This window comes from Borostomias antarcticus (genome assembly GCF_949987555.1).
Source record: "Borostomias antarcticus genome assembly, chromosome: 26".
NCBI lineage: Eukaryota > Metazoa > Chordata > Actinopteri > Stomiiformes > Stomiidae > Borostomias > Borostomias antarcticus.
Window position 1 is genome coordinate 9,030,982 of NC_140259.1, and position 18,119 is coordinate 9,049,100.

At 46.3% G+C, this 18,119-nt stretch overlaps 2 protein-coding genes across 2 annotated transcripts in view; one reads left to right on the forward strand and one right to left on the reverse strand.

The window, feature by feature from the left end:
- Nucleotides 1-12,870, reverse strand: part of faf1 (Fas (TNFRSF6) associated factor 1) — a 72,046-nt gene extending 59,176 nt beyond the window's left edge. Inside the window, exons 1-4 of the mRNA XM_084459012.1 lie at nt 12,602-12,870; nt 8,963-9,031; nt 5,344-5,390; nt 2,584-2,870 (exon numbers count right to left, since the gene is read on the reverse strand). Of these exons, the coding sequence (XP_084315138.1) occupies nt 2,584-2,870; nt 5,344-5,390; nt 8,963-9,031; nt 12,602-12,658 (460 nt within the window). The 5' untranslated portion in view covers nt 12,659-12,870. The remainder of the gene's footprint in view (nt 1-2,583; nt 2,871-5,343; nt 5,391-8,962; nt 9,032-12,601) is intronic.
- A 1,489-nt stretch (nt 12,871-14,359) lies between these two features.
- On the forward strand, nt 14,360-15,571 carry cdkn2c (cyclin-dependent kinase inhibitor 2C (p18, inhibits CDK4); the record flags this gene model as incomplete). The annotated part of the gene is made up of 2 exons (XM_084459124.1): nt 14,360-14,485; nt 15,206-15,571. The coding sequence occupies 2 exons, from the start codon at nt 14,360-14,362 to the stop codon at nt 15,569-15,571; spliced, it is 492 nt and encodes a 163-aa protein (XP_084315250.1).
- Nucleotides 15,572-18,119: the final 2,548 nt, after the last annotated feature.

Below are 18,119 nucleotides of genomic sequence, written 5' to 3' on the forward strand. Positions count from 1 at the left end.
ATCCATAATAGATTCACAGTTCAACAACTGTACGTAATGAATATGGCATTTGTGTACGTGTATATGACTATATGAATAAATGGCTTACATATGGTTAATATCCACCCCTGCTCTCTATAGCACTCTGCTAAGTCAAGTCACCCGTGAACCCGTGGCTGGTCTGAGAGCCACACAGTAACCCAAACATATTCCACCAGGAGGTCAAACATGATGAACCCTGACCCTCCACCAGGAGGTCAAACATGATGAACCCTAACCCTCCACCAGGAGGTCAAACATGATGAACCCTAACCCTCCACCAGGAGGTCATACATGATGAACCCTGACCCTCCACCAGGTCATACATGCTAACCCTCCACCAGGTCATGCATGACTAACCCTAACCCTCCACCAGGAGGTCAAACATGATGAATCCTGACCCTCCACCAGGAGGTCAAACATGACTAACCCTAACCCTCCACCAGGAGGTCAAACATGATGAATCCTGACCCTCCACCAGGAGGTCATACATGACTAACCCTAACCCTCCACCAGGAGGTCAAACATGATGAATCCTGACCCTCCACCAGGAGGTCAAACATGACGAACCCTAACCCTCCACCCGGTCATACATGATGAACCCTAACCCTCCACCAGGTCAAACATGATGAACCCTAACCCTCCACCAGGAGGTCAAACATGACTAACCCTAACCCTCCACCAGGAGGTCAAACATGACGAACCCTAACCCTCCACCAGGAGGTCAAACATGATGAACCCTAACCCTCCACCAGGAGGTCAAACATGATGAACCCTAACCCTCCACCAGGTCAAACATGACTAACCCCAACCCCCCACCAGGAGGTCAAACATGATGAACCCTAACCTTCCACAGGAGGTCATACATGACTAACCCTAACCCTCCACCAGGAGGTCAAACATGATGAATCCTGACCCTCCACCAGGAGGTCAAACATGATGAACCCTAACCCTCCACCAGGTCATACATGATGAACCCTAACCCTCCACCAGGTCAAACATGATGAACCCTAACCCTCCACCAGGAGGTCATACATGACTAACCCTAACCCTCCACCAGGTCATACATGACCCTAACCCTCCACCAGGAGGTCATACATGATGAACCCTGACCCTCCACCAGGAGGTCATACATGACTAACCCTAACCCTCCACCAGGTCATACATGACCCTAACCCTCCACCAGGAGGTCAAACATGACGAACCCTAACCCTCCACCAGGAGGTCAAACATGATGAACCCTAGCCCTCCACCAGCAGGTCAAACATGACTAACCACAACCCTCCACCAGGTCAAACATGACGAACCCTGACCCTCCACCAGGAGGTCAAACATGACTAACCCCAACCCTCCACTAGTGTTAATTTTGAGAGCAAATTTTGATTTAGTTTTAGTCATAGTCTTTTGAATAGAATGCTATTTAATTTTAGTCATCTGAATTGTTAATATGTTGACACCGTGTTTCCAGAAGGACTGTGTTTACAAGCACACAATGTCTGCATGCCACTGGGTTGATGCTAGAATGGATCGTCCGGAGGGAGGGGGGAGGGAACTCCGCTACACATTAACCAATCACAGCACTAGGCAGCTACTGGGCCAGACGTGGACACAGGGGTCAGGGGTCAGGCTGATTTACGAAATTAGAGCCAGGAGTTGAGCTACTCAGACGGCGTTGAGAGGGCGCACTCCGCATATCGCAATACCCCTGCTCAGGCATGCTTGCCTGAAATTATAATTGCTCAATGCTCGCTGCCCGCGCGCCTCCTGGCTGCCAAACGATGTGAGCATTTCATGACATGTATCAGAGTTCCCGCCCCTCCTCCCTCCGGACGATCCATTCTAGCATCAACCATGGCTGCGTTCCGAATCGCCTACTACCCTACTATATAGTATGCCAAAACAGGATGTAGTATGTCCCAATACATAGTATGCCACATGCAGTATGGCAAAAGTACCAGGATGACCTACTACATCCGGTCATATTTTGCAGTATGCACGCCAGCAGGCTTTTCTGGCTATTCTGACCCACAATCCTTTGCGCAGCGGTAATGTGCGTCACATGCGCGAGTTGACAGCTGTAGACGAATGTCGCGTTATGGACAGCGACGGATGTGGGCTAATTTCAAGGCGCAATGTTATGACAAGGTAGTATGTCCCAATTGGATGCCTACTGCTTGCAAAGTACATACTTTCTAAGGGCAGCTGTAGTAGGTACTGGTAGTAAGAAGTAGAAGTATGCGATTCGGAACGCAGCCCATGTCACTACCTCATTAGGAAGGACCACCCTAAGACCTTGGATTGGTTCTACAATGCAGCTTTTTAAACTCAAATGGTTTCCTCCCGCCCTTCTTGACAGACCCAAAAAGTAAAAAGAATAGCAGACTTTTAGATTGCTAATTATTTTTGCTAACTTTTTGCATAAGTCAATGGCGTTTAACACCAGGAGGTCAAACATGATGAACCCTAGCCCTCCACCAGGTCATACATGACTAACCCTAACCCTCCACCAGGTCATACATGACCCTAACCCTCCACCAGGTCATACATGTACGTGACGTCTCTCACCGACTGTGCTGGCCTCCTCCAGAACGACGGGCACGGTGCGCTGTCTGTACTCCACCCGGAAGTTGAGCATGCGCGGCTGGCGTTCCACGATGTGTCGGGAGGGGAGGATGGGGCAGAAGGCCGAGGAGGAGGAGGAGGACGGAGGGGAGGAGGAGGAAGACGAAGAGGAGGGGGGGGGAGGGGCCGCTCCCCCCGCCGCCACCGCCGCCGCCGCCGTTGCCTCGGCTGCTTCTGATTGGCTGAGGGGGCCGTAGAGATTGGCCTGGGACGCGGCGCTGGAGAAGTTACTGGAAGAGAAAGACAGGAAGCCAGGGTCAGAGATGAGCGCCAACACAACAAAAGACCTTCGTCCAATACTATTTGCAAATACTGTCAAATCCTGTCATATCCTTGGTGTGTTTCATTGGTGACCCTACTATGACCCTACTATGACCCTACTCTAAATGTAGTGTAAAGGAGGGAAGGCCCACCCTATTGCACCACAACCAGCCTCTGAGTCAGAGTCAACAGCACCCAGGCTCTGGACCAACACACACTGCGACGGTCTGACCAGCTGCCCAGAGAAAAATCACTCTTTGTTTTGCATTTTGTTCTGTATCTATCTCTCTGCTACCGATCCCAACCCCCCACCTCTCTCTCCCCCACACTTCACCAGTCTCTCTCCTCTCTGGGCCCCGCCTCCTAAGGAGAGGAGATGAGGAGAGGAGATGAGGAGAGAGAAGGAGAGGTGAGGAGAGCTATAGTATATCTAGTTATTTAATCTAGTTATTTATTATCTAGGCATTATAATTCAGTTATTTAACCCAACTGTATAATTCAACTGTGCATTTCTTTAACCCATTCCATTTTTTTTTATATATATTTGTTTTTTGGGGGGTATATTTTGTATTTTACTTCATCTTTTTACTTTCTAAGCACACTTAGGAGCAATAACATGTCACTGCACAGCACATGCCTGTATGTACAAGCATGTACATATTATTACATACTTGTATTGTGTATGTGACAAGTACAATTGACTGACTTTGGTAGCTACAGGGACAAAGTCCACGCCTCAGTTAGTTCTGAAGACCAGATTCAGAGTCAGTCACTAACCAGTGAGACCCCAAATGATGACATCAGAGAGAGAAAGTAGAGAGACCACAGAGACGTGTTCTGAGAAAGTGATAAAAAAAAGAGCGTCTCTCTCTCTCTTCCCACTCATAGTGAAACTAACAATCAGAAGCCACAACATGATGAGTCAGGAGGATGTGCGGAGCGCTTCTCAGAACGCTACAGTCCTCCGCTCCGCTCCAGCCAGCGCTCGGCACAAACAGCATGTTAGAACCCACACTTGGCACGCCAACACAATCCGCCGTTGACTTAACCATCGTGACCGTTTGAATTTGAATATAACTGCCGTTTCATGGCCTACATCTAGATGGCGGTAAATCCTCTCCAGCCGGAGCAGGAAGGGGGCTGTGGGGTTGGGGTTGGAGAAGCGCTGGGGGGGTGCTGGAGGGGTGCCGAGGGGGGCAGGAAAAGGACTGGGGGGGGGTAAAGAGGGCTGGACTTTGCTCAAATTCAACCACTTGCATCCAACACTTACAGAGTAGATCTGCAAGGAAAAGACCAGAGTATGATGGTGACCCTTTTATCAGAGAGAAAGAGGGAGCTGGTAGAATCTTCATTAGCCTATGATGCCTATTCAATGCTTTTGGGTGAAAGGAGAGTGGAGGTTGAAGGCTGGGGGCAGGGTTGAAGGCTGGGGGCGGGATTGAAGGCTGGGGGCGGGGTTGAAGGCTGGGGGCGGGGCTTGTCTCTGGAGGGGCCGGAACGTCCTCAGAGGAAGCCAGGGGAGGGTATCTTACGACACAGCGCATGCTGGAGGAAAATATCCACAGTGTCAGAGCCTCCTGCTGGCTCCTCCTCAGGGCACCTCTGGGGTTGTTTTTCTGGGGCAGTGCCACTGTGCCAGGGCAGCCTGCCTGGATACGGGAGGCTGGTGCCAGCGCCTCAACGGCCGGCTGGCCTGCGCGGCTCCATTCACCAGGACGTGGGCCCTAAGAACAACCACCATGTTCTCATGCCCAAGGTCCTCCTCACATACTCACGAAATTTCAAAAAAAAAAAAAAAAGAAAAAAGAAAGAAAAAAAAAAGAAAAAAAGAAAGAAGAAAAAAGAAGCGTTTGAACAGAGTGAGGGTGTTTGTCCTCCTGGGTCTGGTGCATTCATGAGCTCCCACTGGCCGTTAGAGGAAGGCCGGGAGACACAATGACCCAATGCAGACGCTTTTCATACTCTGTAACTGTTTTTAGTTCTGCATCTTGGCAGACAGGCTACAATCTTTTGTTTTCACATGAGAACACTAGTTGGTTCCGGTAGGTGCTATTGCTCTCACGGGCTTTTACACTGATAGACTGATATCAGAGAGAATTGTCAAATCTTTACACTCGGTTGATAACTTCAGTGTGACGTTGCTTCCACTCTAACTGGTTTCCCTGAGGGAGGGAGATTCAATTATAACGTTATTCGCCTTATTCACCTCAGGTCAGTCTGACGTAATTGGGGGTGCGGATGCGGAAGTGCCCGTTGACTTCAATGTTAAAGTTTAAAAGTTAAAACTGCCATTTTCAAAATTCAACTTGCCTGTTGTATGTGAACCTGGCTGAAAATGTCAAATCTTACAGCTGTTGTGACCCGGCTTTAAAAACATGTCAGTGGAGATTCCCCATCTTTGTCCTGGAGAAAGGTGCGTCTGGGCCAGACTTCAAGTCTTACCTTTGCAAGATGCCATTTTCCTGTGGAATCACACCGTTGATGGCCGCCTGCAACGAGAGGAGAAACATGATGAGGATGAAGAGTAGGCTGATGATGATGAAGACATCACACTGACTGCAGGAAAACTATGCCTACACCAATCGTTGCACAAAACAAAATGGACACATATTAGAACACTATGCATATTAAATTTACACTCTAGACTGTAGTCATATCATGCAGCTGGCATAATATGTTGTGTTGCAGCTTACTACATTCCTGACACAATCAAAAGTGTCTTAATATTGTGTAACCGTTACTGCCTGTCACTGCAAACAGGAAGAGTGGGAGTTGAATATCTTCTCTGTGTTCAAAATTAGAAGAAAAAAATAACACAAACGGCTCGTGAACTTCCCCAGAAACCTTGATCCGGATGTACAGTAAGAGACAGAACGGGTCACGGGTCACACTGGAGCGGGCTTGTCAGGCCTGCATTATATCGTGGTTACCGTCTGTTCACCACCTCTACCAGACCAGGTGACGTATACTGGTCTAGAGTGACAGGCCACCATCCTGATCTCAGTCACAGTCTGTTTCTCCACACGGATCAGTCTGGCCCAGGATCCATAGAAATCTCTAAGTGCGCCTATTAAAATTTGGTCAATCCAATTGCCTATGAGCAACTACTGGCAGCTACAGGCATGGTTGAGGTGTGACGACAGCCTGTGACATCAGCCTGTAATGGTTCAGGCTTTTTTTATTTTATTTTATACCGAACGTTTTCCAAGGACGTCTTCCCAGATGGTTCAGTAACAAACCACGCAGTACGTGGCGAGTAGTACACCGACTTCCTTCGTTAAATGCAATTATCGTAAGTCGCTTTGGATAAAAGCGTCAGCTAAATTACTAATTTCATGTAAAAATGTAACGGGACGACGAGGTGAGCGCTCCCGTTTCACTTCTCAGATCAAAATGCTTGTTCGCTTCCTTCCTTCCTTCTTTCTTTCTTTCTTTCCCTTTGAGACATTACTAATCTGAAGTGACCTGATTGGTAGCTGCTGTGTAGACGAGTGAACATTTACACCACATATGTTAGTTCTGAGATTACCTCAAGAAGGGACTAAGGAAGGAAGGACTCAAACTAGGAGCCTAGACTAAGGAAGGACTCAAACTAGGAGCCTAGACTGACACACAGAAAATTGAATGTTCAATTAGTGTGCAAGAGTGATGTGTACAGCTCCTCAAACTGTAGCTGCATTTACACACGCAGACTTTTTTTCTCAATCTGATTGAAATCAAACCGACTGAAGATTTTGGGTCAACTGTTTACATGGGATGTGTCAAAGACAGTCTGGTGTTTACATGCGCCGCCACACGTAATCGGAACGGCTGTGTGACATGCGCACGCAGGTAGGGGTGAGGGAGTTACTATGGTTACGGAAGGTCAGGTCAAAGAAGGTTATGGAGAAAGAAAAAAAAAAAAAAAAAAAAGATAGCTTCACCGGCTTAGTAAGTCTATAAAAACATTCATGAATAAGAACTTAGTCTAACGTAAAATCCGACTAATAACGCAAGTTATTAATTTGCCTAGTGTTACCTAACGTTAGGTAGCGAGGCGATGTTGTAAGGTAAACTTTTACCAGATTTTTCCTGACATAAATGTATGTCCCCTTTACGTCAAGACAGAGGGCACGCGCAGAAAAAAAGCAGCCAGTACTCAAGTTTCATCGTTTACATTATACCATTTTTCTCTTGAGCGGTTATGAAAAGGTTTAAACTAACCATTTTGTTTATTTGGATTGAGGTGTTTCTAAGAATCATGTTTATTCTGTTTGGGCTTTTAAACCTATTATAATGGGATTATTAGGCTCCATGTAAACATGCCTAGTGTGTTCACGCTGCCACTAGCAGCATCACCTGACTAGAACAGACGTTACAATGTGGCTGGTTCAGGAGGAGTCGAGAACAGAGAGGGTGGAGGGTTCCTGTGGCCTTTGTTAGCACGGCTATAGAACCGACTTCTCTAGAACACGGGGAAATATCCAGCCGTGTTTTCAAAACACACACAGCCTGCCTCTCATGACCCATGACGATGCACACTGACACCAACAATAGACATATAACATTTTTACCTTTTTCTAATACCTGTGACAAATGGGTAGTAGCCAATAGCAGTTAGCAGTGGCTAGCTGCTCATCACCAGTCTAGCAGTAGTGAAGTACTTCTTGATTTCCAAAACAGAGCATTAATCATAAAATGGGATTGCTACTAATCACTAGTCTCAGACTTACAGTTGAAATAACTTCCCTGTCCAGCTATGTCCTGTCCTGTCCAGCTCTGTCCTGTCCAACTGTCTTGCCAAGCTCTGTCCTGTCCAGCAGTCCTGTCCTGCTCTGTCCAACTCTGTCCTGTCCAACTGTCCAGCTCTGTCCTGTCCAACTGTCTTGACCAGCTCTGTCCTGTCCAGCAGTCCTGTCCTGCTCTGTCCAACTCTGTCCTGTCCAACTGTCCAGCTCTGTCCTGTCCAACTGTCTTGACCAGCTCTGTCCTGTCCAGCAGTCCTGTCCTGCTCTGTCCAACTCTGTCCTGTCCAACTGTCCTGCTCTGCTCTGTCCTGTCCAGCTCAGCTCTGTCCTGTCCAGCTCAGCTCTGTCCTGCTCAGCTCTGTCCTGCTCAGCTCTGTCCTGTCGTCCTGTCCAGTCCTGTCCTGTTGTCCTGTACTCTTGTCCTGTTGTCCTGCTCTGTCCCAACACACAAGGCTGTTTTGTCAGGAAAGCAGCCCCAGCAGAGGAACTGCAAGTCATCACATTTACAGGTGCACCATCTAACCACTGCTTGGGGCTGCTGCTTGCTTGCTTTGAATAGCTGCCAGCCCCAAGAACAGCACTGGGCTAAATATAGCAGCAGCCCATCCACCCATCCAACACGCACTTTATCACAAAGTTTTTTTGTGCCTGGCAACGCACCAGAGAAAACAAATGTCGGGTTGTCCCTTTGTCCATGCCTCCGTCGGGTTGTTGACCTGCAGTTCTATGTTGCTACCACAAGAGGCAGTGTTTTTGTGCGTGGCTGTAAGCCAGCGCACCTAGACAAGAGGCAGTGTTTTTGTGCGTGGCTGTAAGCCAGCGCACCTAGACAAGAGGCAGTGTTTTTTTGTGCATGGCTGTAAGCCAGCGCACCTAGAATAGCGTTTGTCCGATTATCACTCACTCCCTCCGGTCAATGTTGACCTGCATTTCTCTGTTGGCACTAGGGTTGCAAAATTCCGGGTATATTCAAAGTTGGAAACTTTCCATGGGAATTAACGGGAATTTAAGGGAATTAACAGGAAATTATGGGAATTAACGGGAATAAACTGGGAATTTGGGGGTTATTTATACCAACTGTATTTACCTAGTCATAAGCCCTGGCGGAGGCCAACCCCCACCGGAAAGGAAGATGACTTACTGCCGAGGACACAAACACAGCTCTCGCTCTGGGTGTACAGGGATTGGATGGCCCCAAGTAGGGATCCCCTCACCCCATACTCCCGCATAACCCTCCACAAGACCTCTCGAGGGACCCGGTCGTAAGCCTTCTCCAAGTCCACAAAACACGTAGACAACAACCACTGCATCCCCACGTGACCGTGTGAACTCACCACTAAGTCCCAGTTGTTGAGCTCTAGAAGGGTGATCGCTTCTGCAATGTTGTCGATGCCAGTGCAAGCCTGTGAAGGACAGAGAGAAACATGTCATAGGGTCAAGCAGGGCCAATGGTGTCATTATGCGAGTGAAAGGATGTGATTTTGAACAGTGCAGTCAGCGAGTACTAAGTAATAACTTTACAGCACTTTGAAACCCATCTTAAGACAGATTCACAGACAAGTTTCTGCTTACAGAATTAGTCAACTCAACTGTCTATTCTGCTCCAAATTCGTGCACAACATCAATGTTGGAAATCGCCTGTTATTGTCAACAAAATAACACAACTAGTTTAACTCTCCCTATCCTGGATTGTGGATATGTCATAAAGTCTGAGCGAGGATTAGGAGGATGGCAGATAGAGAGAGTTTGAGTGAGGATGGGTGGATGTTAAAGTCTGAGCGAGGATGAGATATAGAGAGAGTTTGAGTGAGGATGGGTGGATGTTATAGAGTGAGTGAGGATGGGGGGGGTGTCAGTCTGAGTGAGGCTGAGGGGGTGTCATACAGTATATAGAGTCTGAGTGAGGATGGGAGGTGTATAGAGTCTGACTGAGGATAGGAAGGGTCGTATATAGAGTCTGAGTGAGGATAGGGGGGGGGTCGTATATAGAGTCTGAGTGAGGATGGGGGGGGGGTCGTATATAGAGTCTGAGTGAGGCTGGGGGGGGTCATATATATAGTCTGAGTGAGGATGGGGGGGGTCGTATATAGAGTCTGAGTGAGGATAGGGGGGGTCGTATATAGAGTCTGAGTGAGGATAGGGGGGGGTCGTATATAGAGTCTGAGTGAGGATGGGGGGGGGGTCGTATATAGAGTCTGAGTGAGGATAGGGGGGGGTCGTATATAGAGTCTGAGTGAGGATAGGGGGGGTCGTATATAGAGTCTGAGTGAGGATGGGGGGGGGTCGTATATAGAGTCTGAGTGAGGATGGGGGGGGTCGTATATAGAGTCTGAGTGAGGATAGGGGGTGTATAGAGTCTGAGTGAGGATGGGGGGGGGTCGTATATAGAGTCTGAGTGAGGATGGGAGGTGTATAGAGTCTGAGTGAGGATGGGGGGGGTCGTATATAGAGTCTGAGTGAGGATAGGGGGGGTCGTATATAGAGTCTGAGTGAGGATAGGGGGGGGTCGTATATAGAGTCTGAGTGAGGATAGGGAGGTCGTATATAGAGTCTGAGTGAGGATAGGGGGGGGTCGTATATAGAGTCTGAGTGAGGATGGGGGGGGGTCGTATATACAGTTTGAGTGAGGATAGGGGGGGGTCGTATATAGAGTGTGAGTGAGGATGGGAGGTGTATAGAGTCTGAGTGAGGATGGGAGGTGTATAGAGTCTGAGTGAGGATGGGAGGTGTATAGAGTCTGAATAAGGATAGGGGGGGGGGTCGTATATAGAGTCTGAATAAGGATAGGGGGGGGGGTCGTATATAGAGTCTGAGTGAGGATAGGGGGGGTCGTATATAGAGTCTGAGTGAGGATAGGGGGGGTCGTATATAGAGTCTGAGTGAGGATGGGGGGGGTCGTATATAGAGTCTGAGTGAGGCTGGGGGGGGTCATATATATAGTCTGAGTGAGGATTGGGGGGGGGTCGTATATAGAGTCTGAGTGAGGATAGGGGGGGTCGTATATAGAGTCTGAGTGAGGATGGGAGGGGTATAGAGTCTGAGTGAGGATGGGGGGGGGTCGTATATAGAGTCTGAGTGAGGATGGGAGGTGTATAGAGTCTGAGTGAGGATAGGGAGGTCGTATATAGAGTCTGAGTGTGGATAGGGGGGGTCGTATATAGAGTATGAGTGAGGATAGGGGGAGGCGTATATAGAGTCTGAGTGTGCTCTGCTCTGCTCTCAACAGATTGGATGTTTTATACCACTCTGTCACAATGCACAAATTCAACATCCATCATCGTGGCCTTCATTTATCTTCCCACTGTCCTTCCCTGAACACCCAACTACAACTCTACTGGCTCCCATTTATATACAAATCCCTACTTGGCAAGATCCCCCATTACATTAACTCATTAAAGATTCAATCCCCACAACAACAACAACCTGAGATCTAGTACACCATCATCTACAATATATAGCTGCATTTGGAAGGAATGCTTTTCACTTTTCTGCTCCAAATGATTGACCCACTAAAAGACACTGAAACTCGACAGCTTTGTATTTGTCTTTTAAACTCTGACTGAGGTTCTGAGTGATGACACGTTTCTCTCCTACCGAATGACTGTTACTGTAGACAGACAGTTCGTACTGCTGTTGTGTGTTGATTTTTCTGTAGTGTTTGACGAATGATGTTTTGCACAGATTGTCATTGTGAAAAAGAAACAAAGAAACATTCTCTTAATTCACTTTCATGTATATACAAAGGTTAATAAATAAATAGTTGCAAATACACTACACTGACCGACCCTTTGATTGGTACACTTCCATGTAGATAATCTTAGCTAGATCATGACTTTGCTCTGATTTATTTTGGTGTAAACCTGCAACGTGTAGGCCCCTATATCAAATGTCTTACTCATTAATTGTCAAGTTATTTGTCACCAGCATAAATGACACCCAGAATTATTATTTAATTCAGTCTCATGGTGACGCTTGAGTGTTGTGTTCCTGCTCGCCTGGCCTTGTTATTCAACTGCATCAGATTGCCTTCTCTGAGTGATGCTGTTGGCTAACAGGCTAACAGGCTAACAGGCTAACAGGCTAACAGGCTAGCAGGCTAGCAGGCTAGCAGGCTAGCAGGCTAACAGGCTAACAGGCTAACAGGCTAACAGGCTAACAGGCTAACAGGCTAGCTATTGTGACTGGCTCTAGGTATCTGTTAGAGCTAGCATTATTGTGGTTAGGTTCATGAACTGTAAGTTGAGCACATTCAAGGCGTGTTAAACAAAGCAGTATAATATATATACATGCATCTGTGTGCGTTAATTTACAAACTAGTTAGCTGCTAGCTAGTATTGAAAAGCTAGCTAACGTTAGCTAACAGTTAGCTTGATAATAACTAGCCAACTAGGTAGCACTAGCCAGCTATCTAATAATATGCTATATTATATAGATATATAGATGTTCTTACTCCCTGACATTCATTAAACTCGTCTTGGTTTATGATAATTTGTCCCCCAAAAAACTATTCATCCTAGCTAGTTAGCTGGCAAGCTAGTTAGCATACTATCCTGTTAAAGTACGCAGTTTAAGGTGCCCGGGGCAGCCGCCGGTGTATCGGGTGGGGTGTTATGCATTCGGACTGCTGTCTTATTGCAAATTAATTTGTATTTAATTTGTTAAATTAGATACAAAATATCATCTGATGTGTCTCTTTAAAATATTATCCTACCATCTTCCATCGTATTAGTCGATTTAAATCGAGACGCTCCGCCCTGGATTGACCCGCGCAGTGTGACGTGCCCAAAGCAAACCAACAAAACGAGCGTTCCTCATGTAGCAACGGCTAACAACGTTAGCAAACTAACGAGCTAACACCCATTGTTTATCGTGTCAGCTGCTTAGGCACAGCTGTTAACACTAACAATACCAATTAAACTCAACATGACTTAACTACATAACTTACTGTTATCACATCGAGTGGAGAGACTCACCTGAAAGTCAGCCAGGATCATTTCTCTGTCCATGTTGCTGTCGCTAGGGGAGGCCATGGCAATGACTGGCTAAACCTATTCTTCTCTCTGCTTTCACACTGTCGTAACGTTATTATAAAAACACTGTAGCCTAGACGTGTCAAAGTGTTGCGGCTACCAACTCGCAAGTGCCGCACTGTGTACCCTGTTCTGCGGCTTTAAGTAAAATTAGCCACAATTCTCTGCAAATCTCCACTTTATTCCTCCCAATCCCGCTAGACTGGACCAGATTAGACAGCTACTCCGCTGCTTTACGGCAGTCGTAAAGCGGTGAGTGTGATGCCAGCTCTGATTGGGCCAGCTGCAGTATAAACGTTGCACCTCATATAAACTCTTTGATGTTGCAGATACAATTATACGATACTTTTGGACCATAATTCTATTTGGCCAAATTGTACACTCCAACAACTTACTTCAACAGATAGCCTATAATGTCAGGTAGCGGTATAGTTGTGATAGTGCCGCCTTTAGATTCAAAATCCGTTTATTCGCCATGTACAGTAGATGGTTTACACATACTAGGAATTTGACTATGGTAATGACATACGCCGATGAACGATAGGACAGGGTGCAGGAAAGTGCAAAGACATGACAGTGCAAATGCAATACAAACATTGCAAATACAATACAGTGCAAATACAAAATACAATAGGCCTATAACCAATGAAAAGAAAGGCACGATGCAATTTATACAGAATAGTGTGGTGAGTGTATGTACTGTAGGCTACAGAGTGCAGAGTGTGGTGTGATAGATGAGTGATGTTTTACATATAGGTCTACAACTGTAGGATAACGTCCCAGCTCTATAGGGCAACTGTCTAAATCCCTATGGAGCAGCATTTTCAATCCTATGCAGGACACACAAATAGGTTCATACTAATACTAGAACCACAGGATAATGTAGGCTAACGATTTCAACAACAAGACAGAGTAGGCCAAGAATTTGAATGAGACATGTTGCCTGAAGCCAAAAGTTGCTCAAGTGGGCGGAAAGAGGTCCTACAGGTGCACTCTAGCCTCCTTCCTCTGTGCAAAAAAAATCAATAACACCAATAAAACGAGAATGACGTAAACTAGAATAGAATAAGCAAAAATCAAGGGTTTCAAATTTTGCAAATCGTTTCGTGCTAATCAGCCAAAGCATCCTCAAAATAAACGTGGTAATGCATAGGCCCGTTTCACTTCAAAATAAAGACAATTCAATGAAAATGATCATTAGACTTCATCTTAAGTGAAGTTAACGATATTAAGAAATGAACTATTTTAATGAAAATATCGTAGCAAAACAACATTAAAGGCAGTAAGTGATCATCGTTTCGCTCGTGTTTCATTGCCTCTTCGGGCTGATATCGTCCCTCCCCTCTCCGTTTCAAAAACCAGTGTGATGTCAAGAAAAGCGCGGAGTTTTGAGCCTGATACCAGCGGACCAGATCATGGTAATGAGGCCTTGAACTGCACAGTCCAGATTAGGAATATTGCAGATTGGGATTTTATTGCGGTTATTCCTATAACGCAATCGAAGGACGGTGATGGGGGCTCGGAGAGTACAGTAAGAGGCGGACCCCTCCTCCGAGGTCTTAGATGAGACGTAGGATCTTCGGTTGAGCCGTTTCACTGCCTGCGGTGTCACAAGACAGACTCAGCATCAAAGTCGAACATCTTCAGACGTGTTTCATATCAACGTTTTATCTTTTTGTCTTGGGTCAGACCGAGTAGGCTATGGCTGGAATAGCGGACAGACTCAGCACTGCATCTGCTAGAGGAGACCTCGCAGAAGTTGAATTATTATTACAAAACGGAGCAAATGCTAATGCAGCCAATGCCTTTGGCAGGACAGCCTTGCAGGTTAGTAGACGAATGCATTCCCTGGGAATTACGGGAATATAACTTGAATTTCTTCTTGGATGTAAAATAGCTCGGTTAGTATATTGATTTTTGACAGCTGGCACAAGATGTCTAAAAATAGACTGCTATTGCAGGCTAACCCTATATACAGAGCTACTGCAGACTACGGCTTATATTTTTGGGAGACAACGTCTTTAATTTATTTAATCAAATACACAAGGCTATTGAATCAGAACCAATAGCCTACTTCTATGCTTTCTATAAGGGACTGAACATGATCATTCATTAAGTCGTTATTATGGTCCAATATTTTGTTAAGAAACGTCCATGATATGAATAATATATAGAAATGATTTGCAATGCAAAGAAAATTGAGTTGAGAAAGGAATGCCCCAGACTCGAATACTTCCTGGAACATAGGCTATTGGAATATGTCCATTTTGAACACCCAACCTGAACAACAATTTCAAATAGCCTAGTCTTGGCATAGATTCTGCCCTGCAAAACGAATTATCAGTGATTTCAATTCTATATTAATTGTGTTAAAAGTGTAGGCCTATACACAGTAGCCTACAGTTTTGCATACAGCCAAAGGGCCTCGGGTTGACCAGGCCTCCATGTCTCAGTAGGGCTATTACCATTAACTGAAAACACACAGCTTGCATGCTATAGGCCCAGGAGTAGCAGCTATGTTCATGATGATGTCCTGTCCTCTCCCAGGTGATGAAGCTGGGGAACCCCGCCATTGCCGAGGCGCTGATGAGGGCATGCGCAAATCCCAACGCGCGTGACCCTGTCAAAGGTCTGACCGTCACGCACGACGCGGCGAGGGACGGGTACGCGGACACCCTGCGCGTCCTGGTCAACCACGGGTCCGACGTCAACCTGCTGGACCACGACGGGAACCTGCCTCTGCACCTGGCCGCCAGGGAGGGCCACCTGGACGCGGTGCAGCTCCTCCTGGAACCCACGACAGACGCCTCTCTGCGCAACCTCCATGGCCACACAGCCTATGACTTGGCTGCGATGAACCACCGATTATCAACTGCACAGTATATAAAAGACTATCTGGACGAAGGGCATTAAAAGTTTGTATTCGTTTATTCTCTGGCTTTGTGCCCAGGAATATCATAATAGCCTAACGAATAACTTTTCACTGAGCCAACGCTTGCTGAGCTGCAGAAGAGAGAGGAATCGCAAATGAATGTATTGAAGATCATTTTAAATCTACCTCAATTTGGTAGGCTTATTAATGCACTTACAAGTTTTTATACAGCCCCAAAAATTGAATCAGGGACTTGATAACGAACCCTTCCTCTTTAAAATATGCAGTGAAAAAATTATCAAGACTCTTACTTGATCCAATTTTTTCCCAATTAGGGAAGATGTTTTTTATTGTACAACTTAAACAAGTTTAGAGTAAGTCCACCTATCTGACCTGTTGTTTTACCAACAGTTGACCTGTAGCCTTTAGCTCATGTAGCTCTTTTTATTTACCTTTATATGCTTACATTTATGTTGACAAATTAGCCCACATTTCATAGCCTAATTAGGCTCCATATCCTTAATTGTTAGATGTGTGCTTTTTTATCATGCACTAATGTGGAGATTCTTGTGACAAATTGCACTTTTTATACGACATTAATTTAGTAACCAACTGAATAGACGTTTATTCGTTGTTGCCCTCATTGAAAAGTGATTTGCTGTTGTGTTTTATATGACCAAAGATAGTAACAGGAACTAACTGTTTTTACCGTATTGTTTTATTTTAGGGCTGCTAGGTTATAAACATTTCAGATTGATTCAGCCTACTCGCGCTCTCGCTTGTGTGTTTTTTGCGCTGTCGCTATATGCACTTGTATTATGAATACAGTAATCATTCATTTGTGACTACGCAAATCATGAGTTTCATTGAATGTAGCCTATACTATGCTTCAATCAAGCCAGTAGGCCTATGCCAACCACATCCTGCAGACAAGGACTTTGAGAAGTTTCATTCTTACACTTCATGCTCTCGAGGAGTTTCACGGGTTCACCAATATGGGCCTATGCTAAAATCAGATTTATTTTTTTAATTAACCTTTATTTAACCAGGTAAAGCCTCATTGAGATTAAAAACTCTTTTACAAGAGAATCCTGGCCAACAATGGCAGCAGCACAGTTCCCTATCTAAACTTCAAATTCAACTCTTAATGGCCTTTGCTATGCTTTGCTTAGAGGAATGTCTCATTTGCCCTGTGCCCCACTTGTGTGTTGATCAATGTCCGCACACCCCATACTGTGCTGGTGTAACTCCGCTGGACAGACCCATAGGCTGGGGTAACTCCGCTGGACAGACCCATAGGCTGGGGTAACTCCGCTGGACAGACCCATAGGCTGGTGTAACCCCGCTGGACAGACCCATAGGCTGGTGTAACTCCGCTGGACAGACCCATAGGCTGGGGTAACTCCGCTGGACTGACCCATAGGCTGGTGTAACTCCGCTGGACAATATAATACAAATATGGATACATGATGGAATAGAGGACGTAACTACGGAGCGTGTCCTTCACAACAGGCCTCGATTTATGGGAAAGTCTATAATTCGACTGTCTAGTTATGGCTATCTAGTTAGGCCTGTGTACGGATCTGCGAAGTCCTGAGTAAGCCCATTTGGAGAAAACCCCAATTTCCTATACCTCTGCCTGATCATGAACGCACATTTCGATAGACTTAGCAGGTTTTACCTTGATTTCGATAGATGACCTTTCTATTCCAAATAGCGAATCACACACAAAAAATGTCCATAGCATAGTTTTTATTCATCATTTGCATGTAGTACATATCATATGCATATACTTACAAACGTCTCACAGGCACCCAATAAACAAACACTCCCACATGCACAGACAAAACACACGCACGCACAAACATCACACACTATATCTGATAGCCTTGCAGTGCATTCCTGTAATGTACGTCTGTGCATCGGGGTGCTATGGACACTACGAAATAAGACAATAACATGGTTGTTTCATCTGTCAGGCTGTCCACGTTCTCCGCTCTTCACCTCAACGTTTACACGTCTTCAATTACCCTAAAAAGCTCAATCTTATTGTGTGGCTCTTGGAATAAAATACAAATTTCGACATAAAGTGAAGTATGTAGTAGTCCTACAGTAGTCACTTTCTTCAGTAGGGCACATGGGAAGGCGGGGGGAGTGAACAGTCCAGCTCCTGATAGAGCACCCCCCCCCCCCAGGGAGAGCAGGTCTACCCCCTCTGACAGAGCAGCCCCCCAGGGAGGAGCAGGTCTACACCCTCTGATAGAGCAGCCCCCCAGGGAAGGCAGGTCTACACCCTCTGACAGAGCAGCCCCCCAGGGAGAGCAGGTCTACACCCTCTGACAGAGCACCCCCCCCCCCCAGGGAGAGCAGGTCTACACCCTCTGACAGAGCAGCCCCCCCAGGGAGAGCAGGTCTACACCCTCTGACAGAGCAGCCCCCCAGGGAGAGCAGGTCTACACCCTCTGACAGAGCAGCCCCCCCAGGGAGAGCAGGTCTACACCCTCTGACAGAGCAGCCCCCCAGGGAGGAGCAGGTCTACCCCCTCTGACAGAGCAGGCCTAGTAACCTAGTAACCCAAGGCAATGAAAC